Below are 19,224 nucleotides of genomic sequence, written 5' to 3'. Positions count from 1 at the left end.
ATTGTCAGAACTGGAAGCCCACCTCCGCTGCCTACCGCTCTCTTCTTACCTATGTCGCCTCTGTGTCCCAGCAGCTAGAGCCAGGCTAGACCCACTGAGTCTTGTCTAGCCCATCCTGCTGCCCGCCAGGGTTTGTTCCCTGTTACACAAGATGGCCCCTACCCAGCGCCTCCTAGCTCCCAGGAAGTTTGGCTGGCTGGCCCAGCCGCTCCCTAACTCAGGGTTTATCAGCATTCACTGGCACTGGGATTTGTCGTGGGCTCACCTCCAATGTGTTTAGACTCCGTATTTACACTTACGCCTCAAACAGCTCCTGCTTAGACCTCTGTAACCACCCTGGCTCCTTAAAATACTTCATCCTCGTCCCCACTCAAGCCTCTTCTCTCAAAACTAAATAATCCCACTGGCCAGTGTGTTCTTCTGTACATTCCCCTCCCTGGCCTGGCCCTCCTTCCCGCTCACCCAGAATGCTCCAATGCAATGGAGCAGCTTCCCAGTTGCAAGGGGGATTCAGTCCCAACAGGTCTCTCCTTCACAAACGCATTCCTGCTTCTAGGCTAAAATCCCTGCGCCCTCTAGTGAACATTTGCCGAATAGCTCGGATCTTCTAGTCTAGGGAGTCAGGAGGGAAGGAAGGGAGGGAAGGTTAAAGCACAGAAGGGAAGAGGAAGCAAAGGAACCTCAATGTTCACTTTTCTCAGATGAATTAACAGCAAAAGCTTCCTGCCAGAAAGAGCTTATTAAGGTGCAGAATGGTCTCCCAAGGAAAGGGGAGAAACTCCCTTTGCAGAGTCATTTAAAGCTAGACTAGACAGGCCCCCAAGGCATGCTCTGTAGGGAACAGTCCTACACTGCCAGGGGAAATCGGACTGGCTGACCTGATCTATAACATGCTATGGCTGATATGAGAGGCAGCTAATTCCAAATTCACCCAGGCCCTGCCCCATTCCACACCTAGGGTGACCAGATAGCAAGTGTGAAATATCAGGACAGGGGATGGGGGGGTAAGAGGCTCCTATATAAGACAAAGTCCTGAATATCAGGACTGTCCCTATAAAATCAGGACCTCTGGTCACACTATCCCCACCTGGAATCCACACCTTAGTCAGGAGGTACGTATTTCACTGGGTTTTAGACCCAGATTTATTCCCCTTCCTTGTGCTACACAGGCCAGCTGTGATCCTTGTGGCTTGTTAGTCAATATAGCTGACAGCCAAGGCTACCACTGACTCTGGAATCAGAGGGGATAGAAAAATGCATACTCCTCAAAGAAATTACTTAAGCCCCACACACGCATGCACCCTTTCGCCCACGGGTCAGAAAGAGAGGCCACCATCCAGAATGCGGATTAACCGACCCTGTCTGGAAACTTCCGAATACGCCTCTTCTTGCAACAAAGACAGGATATTTAAGGATTTACGGTTATCCTAAGGCAGAACATTCTTGCCCGGTGTCTCAGCTCCCTGGATCCACAGAGAGTTCCAGCTACGCGTGACAATGAGAGGTGCCTCTTCCCTGTCTGATGTGACCCCACCAGGCCTATTGCATTGCAGCTATTCCTTGAGGCACAGCAGAGAGAAGCAGCAGCATCCCTTTATACGCCTTTGGCTCGTACCCACAGTGTTTTCATGGACAGTTACCTTGTTTGAAACCGGTTTGGTTTAAGGGGAGTTTAGTGCATGCACAGGTTCTTTTCAGGCCCTGAGAACGAAACCCTCCATTTATCCAGTGACAGTGCAGTTCTCACCACACTGCCCACTCCAATGTGCCTCAACCCTGGCCTCTCGGAACGGGTGAGGAGCTCAGTCTCCATGGCCCATTCAGTTCCTGACCTCGGCTATTGCTGACGCCGATGTCCAGCAGGAGCCAGATTGAGATCCGTTTCACGTCGGCCACTCAACAGTCATCTGGCAATCACAACAGACCTGTGTGGGACTCAAACCAGCAACGGAGTGGCAGTAGGCCTCCTGATTTCACTACCACTAGACCCAGAGTTGCTCTCCTCCTGCTCCTCAACCCGGAAGAGGAGGGAACAAAGACTGTTAATGAAAAGCCCCATAGGAAGAGGACTGGCCTCTTTGCACTTCGAGAACAGGCCTCTGGAACATGGCTCTCCCAGGAGTGGTGACTCAGTGCTCCCTAGGCATGACCTGCGTCCATCAGACTCGCCCCTGCAATGTTTGGAGCCGGTGCCAGCTAGGACAGGTTCGTATTCCCTGCCTCCCCTGAGTTGTTGGTCCAGTCCTAGAAAATGAATAAGCTGATGGCATGTTAACACAACACTCTCTGTTGAGCTCCAAAGGCTACTTTGGCTACAGTGGTTGTGTCTCAGCTACCCGCTGCTCTCAGCATGAGCCCAGGAAACACCAAACAGTTTCTAAACCTTGACACAAGAGGTTTATTCACCTCAGTCAAGGGCCAGACAAGTATTTGCTCCAACCCTGCCTTCCCAATTGTAGCCACATTATAGTAGATGTCCTCCTTCCTCCAAAGCATCAGTTCTTGGCCACGGCTAGAGGCAGGATACCCGACTTGATGGCTCAATGACCTTGCAAATCTTACATACCAATATTTTCAGATCTGGCTGCCAGGCTCACGAGCAGGAGTGGTTATGGAACCGCAAGCTCAAATGGAAGGGAAAACAAAGTAAGATGCTGCCGGGCACTGAGCAGTCACAGGCAAGGCCGCCAAGCCAAAGGTGTTCAAAAGAAAAATACTTGAAAAATACTTTTTCAGCTGCTATTTTTACCCCTGGAAATGTACATAAATGGGCTTCTTCATTTCACACACACACACACACACAGAGCAAAGATAGGAGGCTGATCACTGCCTTTCCAAAAAGAAAAGGAGGACTTGATGCCACCTTAGAGACTAACACATTTATTTGAGCATAAGCTTTCGTGAGCTACAGCTCACTTGTGCTGTGCAAGAGATCATCATAAAGAGCCGCTGGCTGGAATATCATTGAACAAGACTGATGCCATGTGCCGCATGCCGGAATTGATGAGTAGCCTTTTAGAGCGGCCCTTCCCATCCCCCATTCCCATCTTCCTCAGTGGTATATTGTCATCAATTGGCAAATACATTATTGGAGGGATTTACAGCCTCTTGAGAGATCATTGGTAAGGTGGAAGCTAAGAATCTGAACTACACGGAGTTTGCTCATCAAAGCCCAGCATTCCCTGAGCCTGCCAGTGGGGTGTGTAATGCAGAAATTTCTCCCAGGGGAGGATGAGAGAGCAGTGAATCCGGTTGCAGTAGGGACCCCAAGTGACAAGGGTCAAAGCCAAAGAGGTTGCTGTCGGCCTCAAGGGACCATTACTGGAAGCTAGAGTTGGTTTGAAAATTCTTGAGAGAACAGTTTTCCATCGGAAAGTGCAGCGTCATCGGCATGGAAATGTTTTGCAGGAATGTGTAGGTTGTAATTAAATTTTTGGCCGGAAAAATTTTAAATGCACCATTCCAACTTTTCCTTGTTTCAATTCGTCTCCATTTATTTTGTTTCCGCTTTGATATCCTATTAAAATTAAAATTGTAATACTATACTGGAGCTATAAATTACAAATATAGATAAATATTTTATATTGTAATGTAACGTTTCAACACAACTGCCACAAAACAGTTCAGCGTTAGCAGAACAAAATGTTTTGATAGTTTCAAGCTGAAAATTTTTCAGAATTTTCATTTCGTGGGAAATTTCGGGGGGAGGGTTGTTCCACTTTGGAAGGAAAACAAATTAATGGATATTTCCAATTTCCGATCAGCTGTCCTGAAAACCCACTGCTTCCTTGGTTCTGAAGGCTAAGGACTTGCTCCAAAGCCCATCCAAACCAATGGGAGTCTTTCCACTATTTCAGTGAACTGTCGATCAGGCCCTAACAACATAGGTCATTTTTTTCCAAGCGTCCGTCAGAAATGGGGACTGGCTGCCTTATGGGGATCAGGATACAAAGCCTGAAACCTACATGTCAGCAGCGGCCCAATGCTATGACCCATCCAAAGGGTTTTCATTCGCCTAGATGAGGGGAGCTCTCTCATCTCTGTCCAGTCCCGGTTTGTCATGCTTTACATCCCAACCTCCCCCGCAATCCTCCCACCTGGCTCAGTGACCATGGGAGACTGAAGTCTCCGGTGAAGCACATTACTAAGCCAGCATGTAGGGAGAAGTGACCCCAACCCTGCCTGTATTGTACCTGCTCTGTGGATAAATACAGGCCCCCAGGGCTGTCAATCCAGCCCCTTTCCCCAGCAAGATGTACAAATGCAGCTAGAGCACCAAGAAATCAAAGCCTTTCCCTAAGTCTGATAAGTCACAATATTACCAGGGCCCTAACCTCACTCAGCAACATGGGTTCTATTTTTATCCCCTCTTGAACCTTCAACATATATCCTTGGTGAAGTCAGTGACCCACACTGGTATGGGCCACCGGGTGATACAGCTGCAGGGACACCTGTGGCCGGAAAAGCTAAATTAGCTCACACACTGATCCCCAGTCAAGAGCTGCTGCTCAGCTAACAAGGAGCCCAGGGCCCCCCAGCCCAGATGGATCGTTTGATTTTTTTTCCAGGGTGAGTTTCCGAGACGCCAGGCTAGACTTGGAGTAGCAGAGAATCCCATTGAGTGTATTTGGGAAGGATAATAGCCAGCGTCTCTCTGTCCATTGCCCTTATAGTAGGTTAGGAGACTCCAACCCTGAGAAAATATCTGTTGTGTAATGCAATCTGGCCCGTTCTAAAAGGCAGAATAAATGTGCTCTTATGAGCACCAGGCAGGGATGGATTAGCAGGATCCAAAGATGAGGGTGACTCCATCAGAGACGGGGACATCACCCCAGCCTGGACTTCAGCTTTGTTGTCTGAATCTTCAAGCAGGAGGGGAGAGTTCCCAAGAGCTACATCCAACACATCCCTGGCAATTATCATATTTATCCCGGTACACGGGTGCTAATGCTTAATCACGCTTCAATTTCCATCGATAATTAAGATTCCTTCATTCTTGGGAGTATTCCCTCGGCACTTTGCACAGGCGTAAAGAACAGCGCAAGGCAGCGGAGAATAATGCAACTAGAAGTAACCGCATGAAATTAAGAGCAGGAAAATGGAAGCAGAATCACAAGAAAAACTTCCTGACAGCAAGATTCCTTAGACTGGAAGAGCACTCTTCCAGTCTAAGTGAGGAGTGGGATAACACAACCTAAATAGAGTCGGTAGTTGAGAAACTTAGAAGTGGAGGATGGATTAGATGACTTAAAGTTCCTACCCAATCTCTGTGATTTGTACATGGCATTCTATACTCCCTGTCCTGCTTTGTTGCTGTACACTGTTGAACCACTGCCATGTTGCACCCTAGAGACGGTTGTGTTTCCAGGATAGGCAAAGAGCATTTGGGGTAAAGCACTACCTTAAATTTCTAGATGTCTCAGAGGATTTCTGGCATCTTTGGATAATAGTAATAATACCCAGCTCTCGTATAGCGCTTTTCATAAGCAGATCTCAAAGCGCTTTACAAAGGAGATCAGAATCCTCATTCCCATTTTACAGATGGGGAAATGGAGGAACAGAGAAGGGAAGTCAACTGCCCAAGCTGGTTAAACAGGGCTCTAGTGGAAGGTGGAGGAACGCAAGGTGGCCTGCTTAAAGAGGCCTGTGCTCCCAGGATATCTGTACGATTGCTGGCGTATGACCAAAGGGATTGCACTCGAAAGCATCCTTAAAGGTTGCAAGACATATGAAAATGCAAAAAAGGCAACATCCACACTGGTGTTTTTGTGAAAGCCACTGGAGTTACCCTGGATTTTCTCTGAGAGTCAGATCCGGTCTAAACTCAGGGAGCCAGCCTCAGTGACAATCTCTCAGTCGGGACATGATCCTGCACCCTTTGAAGTCAATGGGAGCCTTTCCACTGCCTCCAACGGGCTTTGCATCAGGCCCTTTGCATGTGAACTAAAACTCATTGGGCCAGATCCCCTAATGGTGCAAAGTGGCATGGCTCCACAGATGTACCAGCTGAAAAGTCAATGGAGCCATGCTGATTCACGCCAGCTGAGGATCTGGCCCCATTGGCTCAGGACGCAGGGGATGGTTTCCTTTCCGCCGTATGATTTATACTCCACGGCAACAAGGACGAAAGGGTTCAATGGAAACGTAAAATATTTTAAGAACTTGGATCAGGGCTTTCATGATGGGAAAAGGTACCTTCCCACCCCCCTCCCTTTGCCCCTTCCCACAGCAGCTGGTTTGTATTTGGTTGTAAATTTATGGCCCCTTTTGTGTTCTTAATCCTCTCGCAAACTATATTAAAGCCTCAGACCTTTCTGCTTGGTGCTAATAAGCTCAACACTTGTATGCCTTCGAGGCAGAACATTAACTATGGTGTGTTAACGAATGCTGTAGTTTTGGACACCGGAGCAGTGAGACAAAGCAGGCCACTTGTTATGCCACAGTTTGCTTCCTCCAGAACTCCCAGGGTCCAGGACTTCTACCCATCTTGGGGTGAGGGGGTGGGGTTTGAGCCAGCTCTGTCTGTTTTTAGGACTGCCATGCTGGAACAGACCAAGAGTCTGTCTAAACTAGGATCCTGTTATCAATACTGAATGTTTCAGAAGAAGGTGTTACCCTTCACCCCATAATGCACCTACTTATACAATACTACCCCATGCAAGAGAAAATTCCTTCCTGACCCCAATTGGATGACCTCTCTATGCCCTGAAGCATAAGAGCTGAGAGCCTTTGCAATTTCATTTTTTTTTTTTTTTTGCGAGCTAAGTTTGGCTGCAGAGACTATTATTATTCATAGAAGCATGTGATTCATGTTACTTAAATTTCCTTATTGGTCATTCACATTTTAGAAAACACAAACCCATTTCCTCTAAACCCCACCACAGAGCAGATTTTTCTACTCATCTCTTACAGGTAAATATGGATTTGAGGTCATGTCCTCCCAGGACCCAAATCGTTTGCCAACCCTAAAATGCATAGGGCCCGATTCTGCTTTAGCATACGCTGGTATAAAACCAGAGCAACTGCATTAACTTCAGTGGAGTTGTCCGAGTGTAAATGAGAATAGAATTCAGTCTATAATATTTAAATATATAAACACTGCCCTCTCTCTATGGCATGGAGGACACAGTATTCAGTTCTGAGTGGTTAGGAACCAGAGAGGTGCCAATACATTAAGGGGAACTGAGTGAAGTGTAACAAAAATGAGCAAGTTTCAGAGTAACAGCCGTGTTAGTCTGTATTCGCAAAAAGAAAAGGAGTACTCACGAAAGCTCATGCTCAAATAAATTGGTTAGTCTCTAAGGTGCCACAAGTACTCCTTTTCTTTTTTTGAAAAATGAGCAAGGGACTGAAAGGATTTATTAGAAGCCTCGAAATAGAGTGAATGTGAGCAGTGAGGATGACCAAGCCTGGGGTATGACATCAGTCTGACAAGCACTTCAGAGACTGAATTGGGGTAACACCAAAGAGAGAGAAGAATTGTTTAGGGTGATCTAAGAAGGGATAGCCCCGGGGGTAAGACTGAGCAAAGGAAAAATAATAAACTAAATATCCGGCAGACATGTGTGGAACTGTTCAGTGGCAAGAACTCCTATCAACCGAGGCACTGAGAAGCTGATTTTAAAAAGTGATCAGCATCCGGGATTTCGGTGGGAGAGACAGATGCTCAGCCACTATGAAAAATCCGGTCCTTAAACAAATGTGCTGTGGTGCAGGGCACAATCCTGTACTGGCAAAGGGATGGAAGAACAGCGTGTCTTTGCCTACTATGGAGACAGCATATGATTTCGGGAAAGGGGTGTCTCATGCTTAGACAGACAGCAATTTAGAGCAGGGGCTGTTCTTTTGTTCTGGGTTTGTCCAATGCCTAGCACAATGGGGCCCTGGTCCATGACGGGCTCTGAGAAGCTATGATAAAAAAACAACAACAACATTACAACAGCATCCCCCAGCTGGGAAAACTAGCTCCTGTATTTGTAACAGCTGCCCCACTGGAGTGTTTTCTGTGCCTGATCACACACCCTAGCAGGTGTGAGCCTCGGCTACAGTAGCTATTTTCATTCTCATGTGCTCGGTTTGAAGTGGCATACTGTATATTTACAAGCTCCCTCCACGTGGGTGCCTGGGGTTGGTGCTAGTTTGCTGCATAAGCCCAAAGCTGGAAATGATTTTAGTTGGGGATTAGTCCTGCTTTGAGCAGGGGCTTGGACTAGACGACCTCCTGAGGTCCCTTCCAACCCTGATATTCTACGATTCTATGAAAGCCAGCTAGCATTCTTCTCTGACTTCAGTGCAAACCCTGTGATCCAACAGCAGTAACAACCGCTAGGTACATATTGATCTGGGGCCCCCAGGGCTTGCAAATGTTCTTATCCCTCGGTTTCATCTTGGGCCAAGGGTGAAGCCACCTTTGCTGATATCAGCCATAAACAGATGTGACTGCTGAAGTGTGCAGTCCCACCAAGGACACTGCACACAGCTCCTTTCTCACCTTTCCACCCCAGCCCCTGAGCTGTTTGGTTCTGCTTCTTTAGCCACAGGTGCACACTCCAATAAAGACTGATAAGTGAATTTCCCAAAGGCGAGCTTTCGCCAGTTTATATTCACTTGGACAACCTCTTGCGGAGGAGTCTTAATAAATGGGGGAGGGGAAGGCCGTGAGCTGCCATAGCTACAGACTTTTTAATATGGCGTAATAAGAATACTTTGTTCTTCTTTAGCACCTTTCATCCCAGGATCTCAAAGCCCTCTACAAATGTTAAGAGATTAAAGCCTCAAGCACAGAGAAATCAAGTGATTTGTCCAAGATCACAGGCTGTGGCAGGGCTGGGAAAAGAACCTGATCCAAGATCGCATGGCAAAGCTCAGAACAGAAGTACCTAATCGACCTAGCTCCCAGATCCTGTTTCTAACCCCTACTTCCCAGTAGCTCTGCTTCACCTAAAACATTCTCATTGCTTGAGACATTATGACCTGGAATGGACAAAGCACAGGAGAGGAATACTGCAGAGAACAATCATCCTTCATTTGGCACTCCACTGGGGATAGACTAGATGATGTAACACATCATCTTCTGTCGATAAGGCACCGGAGAAACCCTGCCACATAGCCTAGATTGTTAAAGTTGTCCTAAGTGTATGGCTTCCACTTCCTCATAAGCCCTGAAGCACATTCTTGCTAACATTCCCTTCAACCCCAATAGCAGGATGAGAAGAGTTAAAAAATAATAATAATAATTGCAAAACAAATAGCAGCTTCGGAGCGAGACTGCTTTATCCAAAAGAAACCTGAGACTACCATCTCTGGCAGGGCACCTGGCCTGATAGGACCTTGGGCTGGTCATCATCTTGTCTTCTCCAGCCAGAGTACAGAGATACAACCAAGAACAAAGTGATCTTTGTTTTCTTCTTATTTGAAACATGTTTGTCTGATCTCCAAGGGAGTAACTTACTTGGAACTGCCTCCCATCCAGGGCAAGGACATCCTTGTGTGCATGGAAAAATATTATTCAAGTGACTGCCAGGTAAATAGTTACACTGATGCAGGGAAATCACTTGGGCACACACCTAAGGTCGTGAAACACACCAGATGCTGACAATCAAGAAAACAATAATTGAGAAAAGCAGACTAGGGAAGGCAAGGGAACCAGACTAAACTTTTTCAAAGGAAACTGATCCAGCAAGCTTAATCTATTGGTACAATAGTGGATGTTACTGAAAGAGAAAGCTTAACAGTCACCACAAGAAAATACCTCATTAAAAAATGGTTAGCATTTAAAAATGTCTCTCATTCTCCCTTCTCCCTCGCCCCCATTCCCCAGGCCCCTAATCCTTGAAGGCAGCTTGTTTTTATTTATGATGTCAGCCAGAATTCAAATGGAAAGTAGGCGTAGACTAGCTCAGGAAACAGTGTATAGGGTTCGGATGACACCAAAATCTTATTTGATTTCAACTCTGCTCAAGTCAAAATCTTGTGAGAATATTTGGTGTCATAAGGTTCTGGCCACATCCTAATTGGAAAATAGGCCCCCAAGTTTTGGATCAGATGTGGAACCAAACCATGGGAGCTGGGGAATTTGGATCTTAACATGCCGTCCCTTCCCACACTCACAAAACTTGGCCTGCATCTAGGGGATGTTGTTCCCCCTCGGTAAAAATAAAGTAACTGGTTTAATGTGTCGAGAGAGAGAGAAAAAAGGCATAGGATGGAAAACTCCCCTTGTGAAATGCTTATCAGTCAAGTTCTGATGTCAGCGCCTCAGTGTTCAGTTGAGGTACAAATCATTAGTAAACCTGAAGGGCTCTATAGGCAGGTGCAAAGACCTTTTAAGTGTATTCCCTTTCCATTACCTCATTCCCATAACCTACTCTCTTCCCCGACCCCTCTATAATTTTTCCTGAGGTCTAAACTTCATGGTTTTATTAAAGCTTCCGCCTACTGAGATTTCAGCCAAAGGTCCTCACGCCCCCCCTTGTTTGCAATAAAGAAGAAACATCTTTCCTTCCCGAAGGGAAACAAAAAAATATTTAGACAGACCTTCACGTAATTGTTTGACTCTGCCCCCTTCCTCAATAGGAAACTTGAGAGAGCTGAAATTGCAGGCTTCAGCACAGCTCGGTTTCCTTCCTGCAGCCGTCCCAAAGTTAGCTTCGCTTTTTTCAGCAATGTATAACCAGGCCTCCTCTCCTCTCCCTCAAACATCCCAAGCGACGCCCCCATCCTAGAGGGAGCAGGGTCATCTCTTTTTGTGTGCAGTATCACACCCACATCCTGATACTACAATGGGGCGCATTGCTATGTACAAAAAAAAAAAAAAAATAACCCACAACAAATCAAATTTGCAAACTGGAATCAGATATAATGAATTCTACTCAACTCTGTGTAGGTTCTTATACTGTGCTCATCACCGGAGTGTCCGAACATCTTCCAGTAGTGCATTAAGAGATGGGACTAACATCTCTCATCTTCTCCCCAGTGGGGAAAGCGTGCAGAGAAGAGTATTTTGTTTTGGTAGGGTTCCCCCGCACACACACCTTTGTGTTTATGTTAGAGAAGGCAAGGTCAATAAACCATTATGGGTCTTCAGTATGCAACAGTATCCAATACCGGGGTCCATTCAGCATGCAGCACTATTGTGAGATAATGGTTATTGTCTTATATATTTTGTCTCTCATTCTACTGTCCAAATGAAAGAAAGGTCAGAAAAAGCCTATTTTGCGGTGAGAATCAAAGGATACGAGGGGGATCCAATTGCCCCTCTGTAATCTATGTGCAACCCACAGTACAAATCTGCACTACCTTGAGATCAGGCCACCATCTCCTGCTAATGCAGTGTCTTACGGGCCCGAATGCCAGTGTTTGTCTGCTAACGCCCAGATCATGCCATGAGCTCTGTGTAGAATTTCCGCCCGGGAGCAGAAATTCTGCCTGCAAGGAACGCACCGCAGGATTGGTGCCTGGGACTGTAAACTCTAGGGTGGAGCAAATGCTGTGACCCTAATCTCGGTTATTCCAGGGTAATTCTCCTGAAGGCAATGGTTCCCTACAGTGTATACTCTAATAATTACCCTTTCCTCCGTGCTTAGATCAGGTGTATTATTATGAGAGAGCTGTTGGCATGCTGGGCTACACAGAGGTCGCAGAGGAAGACAGAGGGACAGGTTCTGCTCCCAGGTTACCCTGGTGGTCGGTCTGGGAATCAGAATCTGAAGTCAGTCCGACAGCATCTGATTTCAACCCTTCCTAACTGAGATCAGGACCTAGCCCTAGGAGGCCTCCTGCCTTCAGTGCAATGCCCGGCATGCTGATGAAGCTCTATAACAAAAGAGAGAGCTCAGCACAGGTGAAAGCCAGAGACTGCTGGAAACACCCTGTAAGGGACCAGTGGGTGCTGGCTGGAGACAGCTTCTCTGACTCCTGGCTTCGGGGCGGGGCAGCACCGTCCTGCGCCTTTGAAATAACAACGTCACTGATCACTAATGAGGCTGTTTCTCCCCTCTCATTCACAGGGACAGGGACAGCCTCCCCCGCCCACCTCTCTCCCCATGGCACAGCCCTGGCGTTGCCCTTTTAAGAGGGGAGCTGATGGACAGAAGTGGATCGGTTTTCAGGTTACAGCGGTTCACGTCACACGTGCCACCAGCTGCAATTGGGGAAGGGGAGCCCCAGGAAGGGGGGTAGGATGTGCCGCTCTGTGTCCTCCCCAGTCTCTCTCTCCTCCCCTCCTCCCCCCCCCCCGCCCAACAGACCCATAGTAAGTCCACGAATAAATCCAGAAGCGCTGACGATCCCGAATCTCCTCCCCGCGCTCCCCAGCCCGCGATCCGCCTCAGAAAGAAGCGGGGGCTGCAGGCATCCCGCCCTGGGCTGAGCTCGACCAGCATCGCCCTCCTAGCAGTCGAGCTTGGAGCTCGGCCGGGCGGGCCCTGGTTTGCTGAGCCCCGCGGAGATCGCCCTTCTCCTGGCGGGGATGCAGAGCTGCGGGGAAGCCCGGACCAGCCGCCTGCCAGCCCTGTCCTCCCACCACCACCTCCCCCCGGGCCCACTCACATCTCTCCATCGCCCTTTTAAATTCCTCAAAGGACTCGCGGGCCAGCCGGCAGCGTTCGGAATTTCGAACGCTCACCCTGCCGCGTTCCATTATCCGAACGCTGCGACTCTGCTGGGGGCACCCACGTGCGGGGGTGGGGGGGGGACCCAGGGTCACAAGTTTGCTGCCCCACCCCACCCCACCCCACCCCGGAGCTGGGGGAGGGCAGTGCCCGTGCCCCCCTCTCCCCCTGCTGAGGCGGAGCAGGGACCCAGCTACCGGGGGAGCTCTGGGACAGGAGCCCACTCGCCTGGCTGGAGCACCCCGGGGTTTGAGGGTGGACGAGGCACTAAACTCGCTGCCCCCGTGCAGCCGGGAGTGGGGGGCAACCTAGTCTTTCCCCCCTCCTGCCCCCGCTGCTCCCTGTGAGTGTGGGTTGAGGGCCTCTTACCTTTCTCTTGTGCCGGTGGATGTCCCCGATGGAGTTGGCCACCGTGTTGGGTCCTAGGAGCATCCTGGTGCTCCGGGGCCACTCCGTGCTCACCAGGTGGTGCTCTCCCATCAGGATCTTCCGCACGTTCTCGGCGCCGGTCACCCGGATTAAGGGGCGTCCCAGCAAGTGAGTCTTAAAGACATTGCCATATTTCTCCCTCCTGGACGACTGGAAGCAGGAACCCTAGGACAGACACACGGACACTGAGCCTGAGGACAGAGAATCCCTTATGGGCCCCGAACAGGCACCGACTTTGATCCCTAAAGACAGACACCTTTATTGAGATCTCTGCGACTTTTATTTAAAGCCAAATGTCAGTAAAGGGATGGGAGGGTCCTCTCTCTTCTCACCGCTTGTCCCCACTTCCCTCGGGCTAGCCCGGCTCCAGCTTGAGGTGGCAGCCGGGGAATGCCCTACAAGGAGCTCCTTGGGATTTCCCAGCGCTCGGATGCGGAGGGGCGGGGGGTCGTGCGATGTACTGGCTTTTCCAATGTTAGGGCCCAGCCAGGAAAATGTATCCCTGTCAAAAGCTCGCTCTCTCTGTTTAAAGATCCGGGAAAATATTGTGGGGGGAAACAGATTATGGGCCTGCAGAGGCACACCCCCCCGTGACCTTTGATTCACCCCCAAGGGGAGGGGGAAGGCTCCTTTAACCCCAGTCAAAGGAACTTCTTCCAAGACCATCCATGTACTTTGCAGCCCCTCACGAACTGACAGCTATTAAAACCAGAATGGCCACTAGCCAGTGGCTAACAACAGAAGGGATCCCACAAGCCCCCTCCCTTTGGATTTATGATGAACGCATTGAAAAGCAGTTTAAAAGAGAGAAGAAGAAGAAGAAGAAACCTCCCGGAGTTGCACCGCCTAACAAGGAGGAATGCAAAGACAGGCACACACGGGCTGCTGCGCAGGGAGAGACAAATCACTGGACGGAGGCCAAGCAGGTCTTGGGCGCGGTCTGGGGAGAAGTTTGGGGAAAGAAGGTGGACTTGGGGGAGGGGGCTCCCTTTTCTGGGGCGTCAGACGCGACCGAGGCCCTCGGTGTGTGCGGAAGGTCAGCGAGGAGAGACGTCACCCTGTAGCGGGAGGCGATGGGTCAGCGATGCGGGAACGTGATGGTTTGGACGGGGGTAACTGGGATGGGTTGAGTCCTGTGAAACCAGCAGGGCGTGTGGTTCTGTCCCAGCGAGACTCGGGGCCAGCGTGGCTGGATTGGCCATTAAGGGGCATGGAACCAGTGCTAGTAAAATGATCTCGATCTACGGGGCTGTTGGGACATACCGGAGGGGGGAAGTGGGGGCTATAGACTGAGGCAGCCCGGGGGAACGAACAAATCTAGCCCCGGCTTTACAGAGCTGCGAGAAATCAAGTGCCCTTAAACCTACCAGGCTGGACTACCAGGGGTGGTGCCGGGCTCCCATGAAGCTTGGACGAAGAGGTCGTGTTTGTCACTTTAGATAAGCTATTACCAGCAGGACAGTGGGGTGGGAGGAGGTATTGTTTCATATTCTCTGTGTATATATAAAGCCTGCTGCAGTTTCCACGATATGCATCTGAGGAAGTGAGCTGTAGCTCACGAAAGCTTATGCTCTAATAAATTGGTTAGTCTCTAAGGTGCCACAAGTCCTCCTTTTCTTTTTGATAAACTCAAGCTCCCTGGATAATCAGGCTAATTTGGAGAGCTCTCCTGTTGTCCGCACCCCGTAATTGACGGGAGTGCTGGACCCTGGGCGCTGTATTCTCTGCCTGGCGCCCTAATGAAGTTAGGGAGTCCTCCTATTACCGGCTGTATAATCTTATCCACTACCTCCCGACAAGAAACGTGCTGAGATCTTGGCGTCCCGTTCCTACCCCCTTGTCCTGAATGCACAGACTTTACTTAAAGTACCCTGAGAGGGAACAGCACGAACACTGGTTGTAAGTTGCTAGGTCCTTGCCAAGACAGGTAGATTTGTTTCATGCTACTCTTCTCTGTCTGCCAGGGTGAATTAATTACCAAGTCTTCCAATTAGGGCCGATTTAATGGACCAAGGATGTATCCCATAAAGAACACTTCATCCAGGAAACCAAAATAACTGACTGCCCCCTTCCTTGCTTTGCTGCTCCAGACACATTTTAGTTGCATAAGATACCAATGTTTTAAAACTTTTCATGAAATCTGAATTACTTTAAAGGGTGTAATTGTCTTGGGCTAAGTCCGGCTGCAGATTCTGGAGTTTTAATAACTTTCCCACATGCGCGGAGGCTCTTCTGTCGTAGAAAAGGGGCAGGAGTCGTCCGACACAAGGCGGCCAAAAAAAAATTGCCCTCCCCCCCCCCCAAAAAAAAATTCAGAACGCTTGTGAGAAACTTTCTACCAAGTTTGCAAAAGGAGCTTCCCCTTTAAATACAATCGCTTGGAAGAGAAAGTTGCGATCCGCGCTTCACCATTGTAGCTACACAACCTGAAGTGATGTTTGTGTGTGTGTGGGGGGGGGGGGTGTTTATTTTTAAACAAAAGCGCGGTTGTGAATTTTCGATGTTTCAGGTGACCCTGTTTCTTGATCTGCGTAAATATAATTAAAGTGCTTTTTGTGGCATTAATAAAGAGTTATTTGTAAAGCATTTCCACTGCAACACAAAGGCTGCCTTTATGTGGCAGGAGTTTCGAGCCGAGTCCAATTTATACAACATTTTGTATTTTTAGCCCTGGACTCTGTTTGGATGGAGCCTGTGGAAAGGGAGAACCCTTTTCTGGTCCCCCTGTAAAAATCTGATAAATTTCTTTAAAAAATAAAGCACCATTGAGAGCGTGCGGTTAACTCTTTAGCGGCTGCCAGAAGGCTGGAGCTCTCCTCTTTTACAAGGCTGGGGTGGAAAGAGAGGGTCTCTGGCTGGGCGCTGCCGGAGTGTGTTATGGCTAGAATTGGTGGGGTCCGAGGGGGAGGGAAAGGTGCGACCGGCATGCACACGCGCCCGCCCGGTGCATTGGATGTGTTGCGAGCACCGAATTGTGCGAGGGGAGGAATCCGCTCAGAAACCAAGAACGTGTAAACCGGTGTAGCCGCCTCTTCCCCAACCAACCAATGAAATCTGCCCTCTGCTCGTTAGAGCATCCTTGAAATAATACATTTGCTAATTCCAGGCGGGTTCCCTCCTAAGCCAGTCGAAATCTATTTAAGCGGAGGAGTGAATGAAAGCGACAGATTTGTGCCTCGACCGGCCTGGATATTGAATTTAGAGGGTCTGTACGCTTCAAAGCGCTCGTTATTGACAACAGATTGTAGTGTGTTTTCACGGGGTATTGGGGATTGTTCCTTAATAACCAGCTACACTTCATCAGTGCTGCTAAAAGTTAGTTCTTGGACCAGCACACACGTCACCCGGGGGTGACTTTATCCCAGGTCTTTCGGTCTAGGGGTGGTCACATTCCACAAAACGCTGTTCAGCGTTTAACAAGGCTAATCCCGGGTTAATCTAACGATTACCTGCAAAGGCTTCCCACTTCAGTGGGTCCCAGTGCTACTGTTTATACAGCTAATCTATGGCAACAACTGCAAACACGGGTACAGACGAAAGCATCCGATGAAGGGAGCTGGAGCTCACGAAAGCTTGTGCTCAAATAAATGTGTGAGGCTCTCAGGTGCCGCAAGTCCTCCTCTTCTTTTTGCGGATACAGACTAACCCGGCTGCTCCTCTGAAACCTGCAAGCCAGAATCACTTCCCTTCTATGGCTCCTGAATCGACAGTCTTCCCAACAAGCCGCCCCGCTGCCCGTGGGTGCCACAAATACTCCTTTTCCTCTTTCAGAAATTAGCTGGTTTTACCTGGCGGACTAATGTGAAGCTGTCCTAGCCTTAAAGGGGCTATGCACCCACTTGGCTCATTTTCACTCCCAGGCTGGTTTGCAAGGGCATTCATAGAATCATAGAATATCAGGGTTGGAAGGGACCCCAGAAGGTCATCTAGTCCAACCCCCTGCTCGAAGCAGGACCAATTCCCAGTTAAATCATCCCAGCCAGGGCTTTGTCAAGCCTGACCTTAAAAACCTCTAAGGAAGGAGATTCTACCACCTCCCTAGGTAGAATTCTAAGAGGTACCCATCGGGGCAGAGCCGTGCCTACATGCTGACCCCAGCCCCTGCCGATGATGGGACCCGCAACGTTACAGCCGTGAAAACAGCATCGTCCTGAAATCTTAAAAGTTCACAGTTCACCTCGCCCTCTGCTTGGGCGGAGGGGATCATTTGTGAAGGAGACACGCTTCTTTTTTTTTTTAGTGGCCAATAAAACACCGTTTCAAGGGTCCAGATTGTTTGCCTCCTCCAGCAGCAAATGGTCCCGATTCTTAAATGCACGATTCTATTTAAACGAATGCAATTCCTGTATGAGACCTGCCTCAAACCGACCTGAGATTTGAGGAGGAAAGCCTAGAAAACACTCCGCAGCTCAACGCAATCCGCTTGCCGTGGACCTAAAATGTTGCCAACCGACAGGCTTCCTCCATCTCTGCTTTGAAAACGACCCCCCCCCGCCCCGTCACAGAATAAAAATGCCTCTGAAATCTGCCCCCTGCTCCTGCGAGAACGCATGATGCAATCCCACCGGTGCAAACCAATTGTCCCAGACCACCTTAAATGAAGGAAGGGGAATCCTTACCTGTAACAGCCAGTGGAAAGTTTCTCCGATTAAGGGGAATCCCATAGACCCTTTAGGGATCGGTAACTTGCAGCTTTTGTCCCGAGTGGCTGCCCAGCGCAGCTGCCACAGCTGTTGGGACACTGCCAAGAGCAGAGTCAATGATACCAGGCATGCAGCAAGGGTAGCCAGCGCAGAAACCAGATCAAAACTTTCGAAAAGCATATTTGGAAGGAGGAGGAGGAGGAGGGAAGGGGGGGAAAAACAACCCAAACCCTCTGAAATGCACCGCACACAGGCACCAAAAAAAGGCAAATAAAAAGTCACCCACTGTAGCGCTTCATAGAAGGTGAGCTCAGAGCAGGGAAGGGGGAGGAGATCAGAATTTGGGGGGTGGGGTAGGGAGGTGTCTGGTTCTCTTCCCCCCACCACCAGCAGCAAAATAAGATTCCCCTCTCTGAAAACTTTTAAAGTCAACTTTTACAGAGCATACAGCCAAAAAGAAAAAAAAACAACCCACAAACTCTGAGTGTGCAATCAAATTAAAAAGAAAGAAGAAGAAAGAAGAAGAAAAAACCCTATGCAAATGCTATAGGTCTCTTTGCTGCCAGTGCAAGCCAGAAAAATATAGCATCTATCTAGATCGTGAAATAATTCAGCAAAGATCTGGAGAGATGGAGCAGGAATTAAATATATATATATATATATAAATATATATATATATATAAATATATATATATATATAAATAAATAGAGAGAGCGAGTTATATAGCTATATATAGGCTGGTTATTGTAAGCCCTAGACTTTTCTCCACTGGATTGCTGTAAAGAGGGAGGTTTGGTTGTTAAAGCCTCTCTCAATGTGAGTTTGAGTAAAAAAGAAAGTCAATGTGTGTGTTTATATAGAGGCAGGGAGGCTGAGTAATGGGCAAGCAGCCAGCTGCTGGCTGCTCCCCCCCTTCACTTCAGAGGACTTTTTGGAGGCGGGGTGAACGTCTAGGCAGACCGGGCGCTGGAGCGTGCGAGGTTTGGCTTCAGTCCCAGAAAGGAGACAGCCAGGGAGAGTTGTAGAAGGATCAAACTGAGTTTTTCATTTTCCTGTCTGCTGGAATCCACACCTACAACAAGGAGAGAAACAAACAATCGCTCAGCCATGTGGGGGCATCTTTCCCAGCCCTGGGCTTTTGCCGCAGCTTTCACCTGGACAGGGGCGAGGGGGGTGACTGGGACATCATTGTGTTTATTGCTTCACTGTTGTTGGTTTTTGTTGGGTTTTGGTTTTTTTTTGAATGAGATTTTCTTTCCATAGTGTCTCCTTGACACACACCCTGCAGCAGCAAGAGGCGATCCTAGGAGGAGCTGTACAACTGATTTACACCAGTGTCTCTGGAGATCAACCAGCTCCCCCCACCCCAAAAAAAGACTTTAAAATTACTAGACAAAGTAACCCCAGGGTCCGATCCGACTTTCTTGTTCTGCATTAGCAGCCTGTGCACGTTCTTGGAGGCAAAGGGCGGAAAGAAAGGTGTGTTTGAAAAGAGAGCACAGCATTTCAGATAGCCCTGAAGTTTTGCCAGCCCAGTTCG

The 19,224-nt window shown here is 48.7% G+C and overlaps 1 protein-coding gene across 1 annotated transcript in view; it reads right to left on the bottom strand.

The window, feature by feature from the left end:
* CYP26B1 (cytochrome P450 family 26 subfamily B member 1) overlaps positions 1 to 18,302 on the bottom strand; it is a 36,446-nt gene extending 18,144 nt beyond the window's left edge. The window contains exons 1-2 of the mRNA XM_084627116.1: positions 17,660 to 18,302; positions 12,981 to 13,205 (exon numbers count right to left, since the gene is read on the bottom strand). Coding sequence (XP_084483242.1) covers positions 12,981 to 13,205; positions 17,660 to 17,863 — 429 coding nt within the window. The 5' untranslated portion in view covers positions 17,864 to 18,302. The remainder of the gene's footprint in view (positions 1 to 12,980; positions 13,206 to 17,659) is intronic.
* Positions 18,303 to 19,224: the final 922 nt, after the last annotated feature.

This window comes from Lepidochelys olivacea, assembly GCF_965140295.1.
Source record: "Lepidochelys olivacea isolate rLepOli2 genome assembly, chromosome: 4".
Lineage (NCBI taxonomy): Eukaryota > Metazoa > Chordata > Testudines > Cheloniidae > Lepidochelys > Lepidochelys olivacea.
The sequence above is the reverse complement of the archived record's forward strand: the minus strand, read 5'-3'. Positions and strand labels throughout refer to the sequence as shown.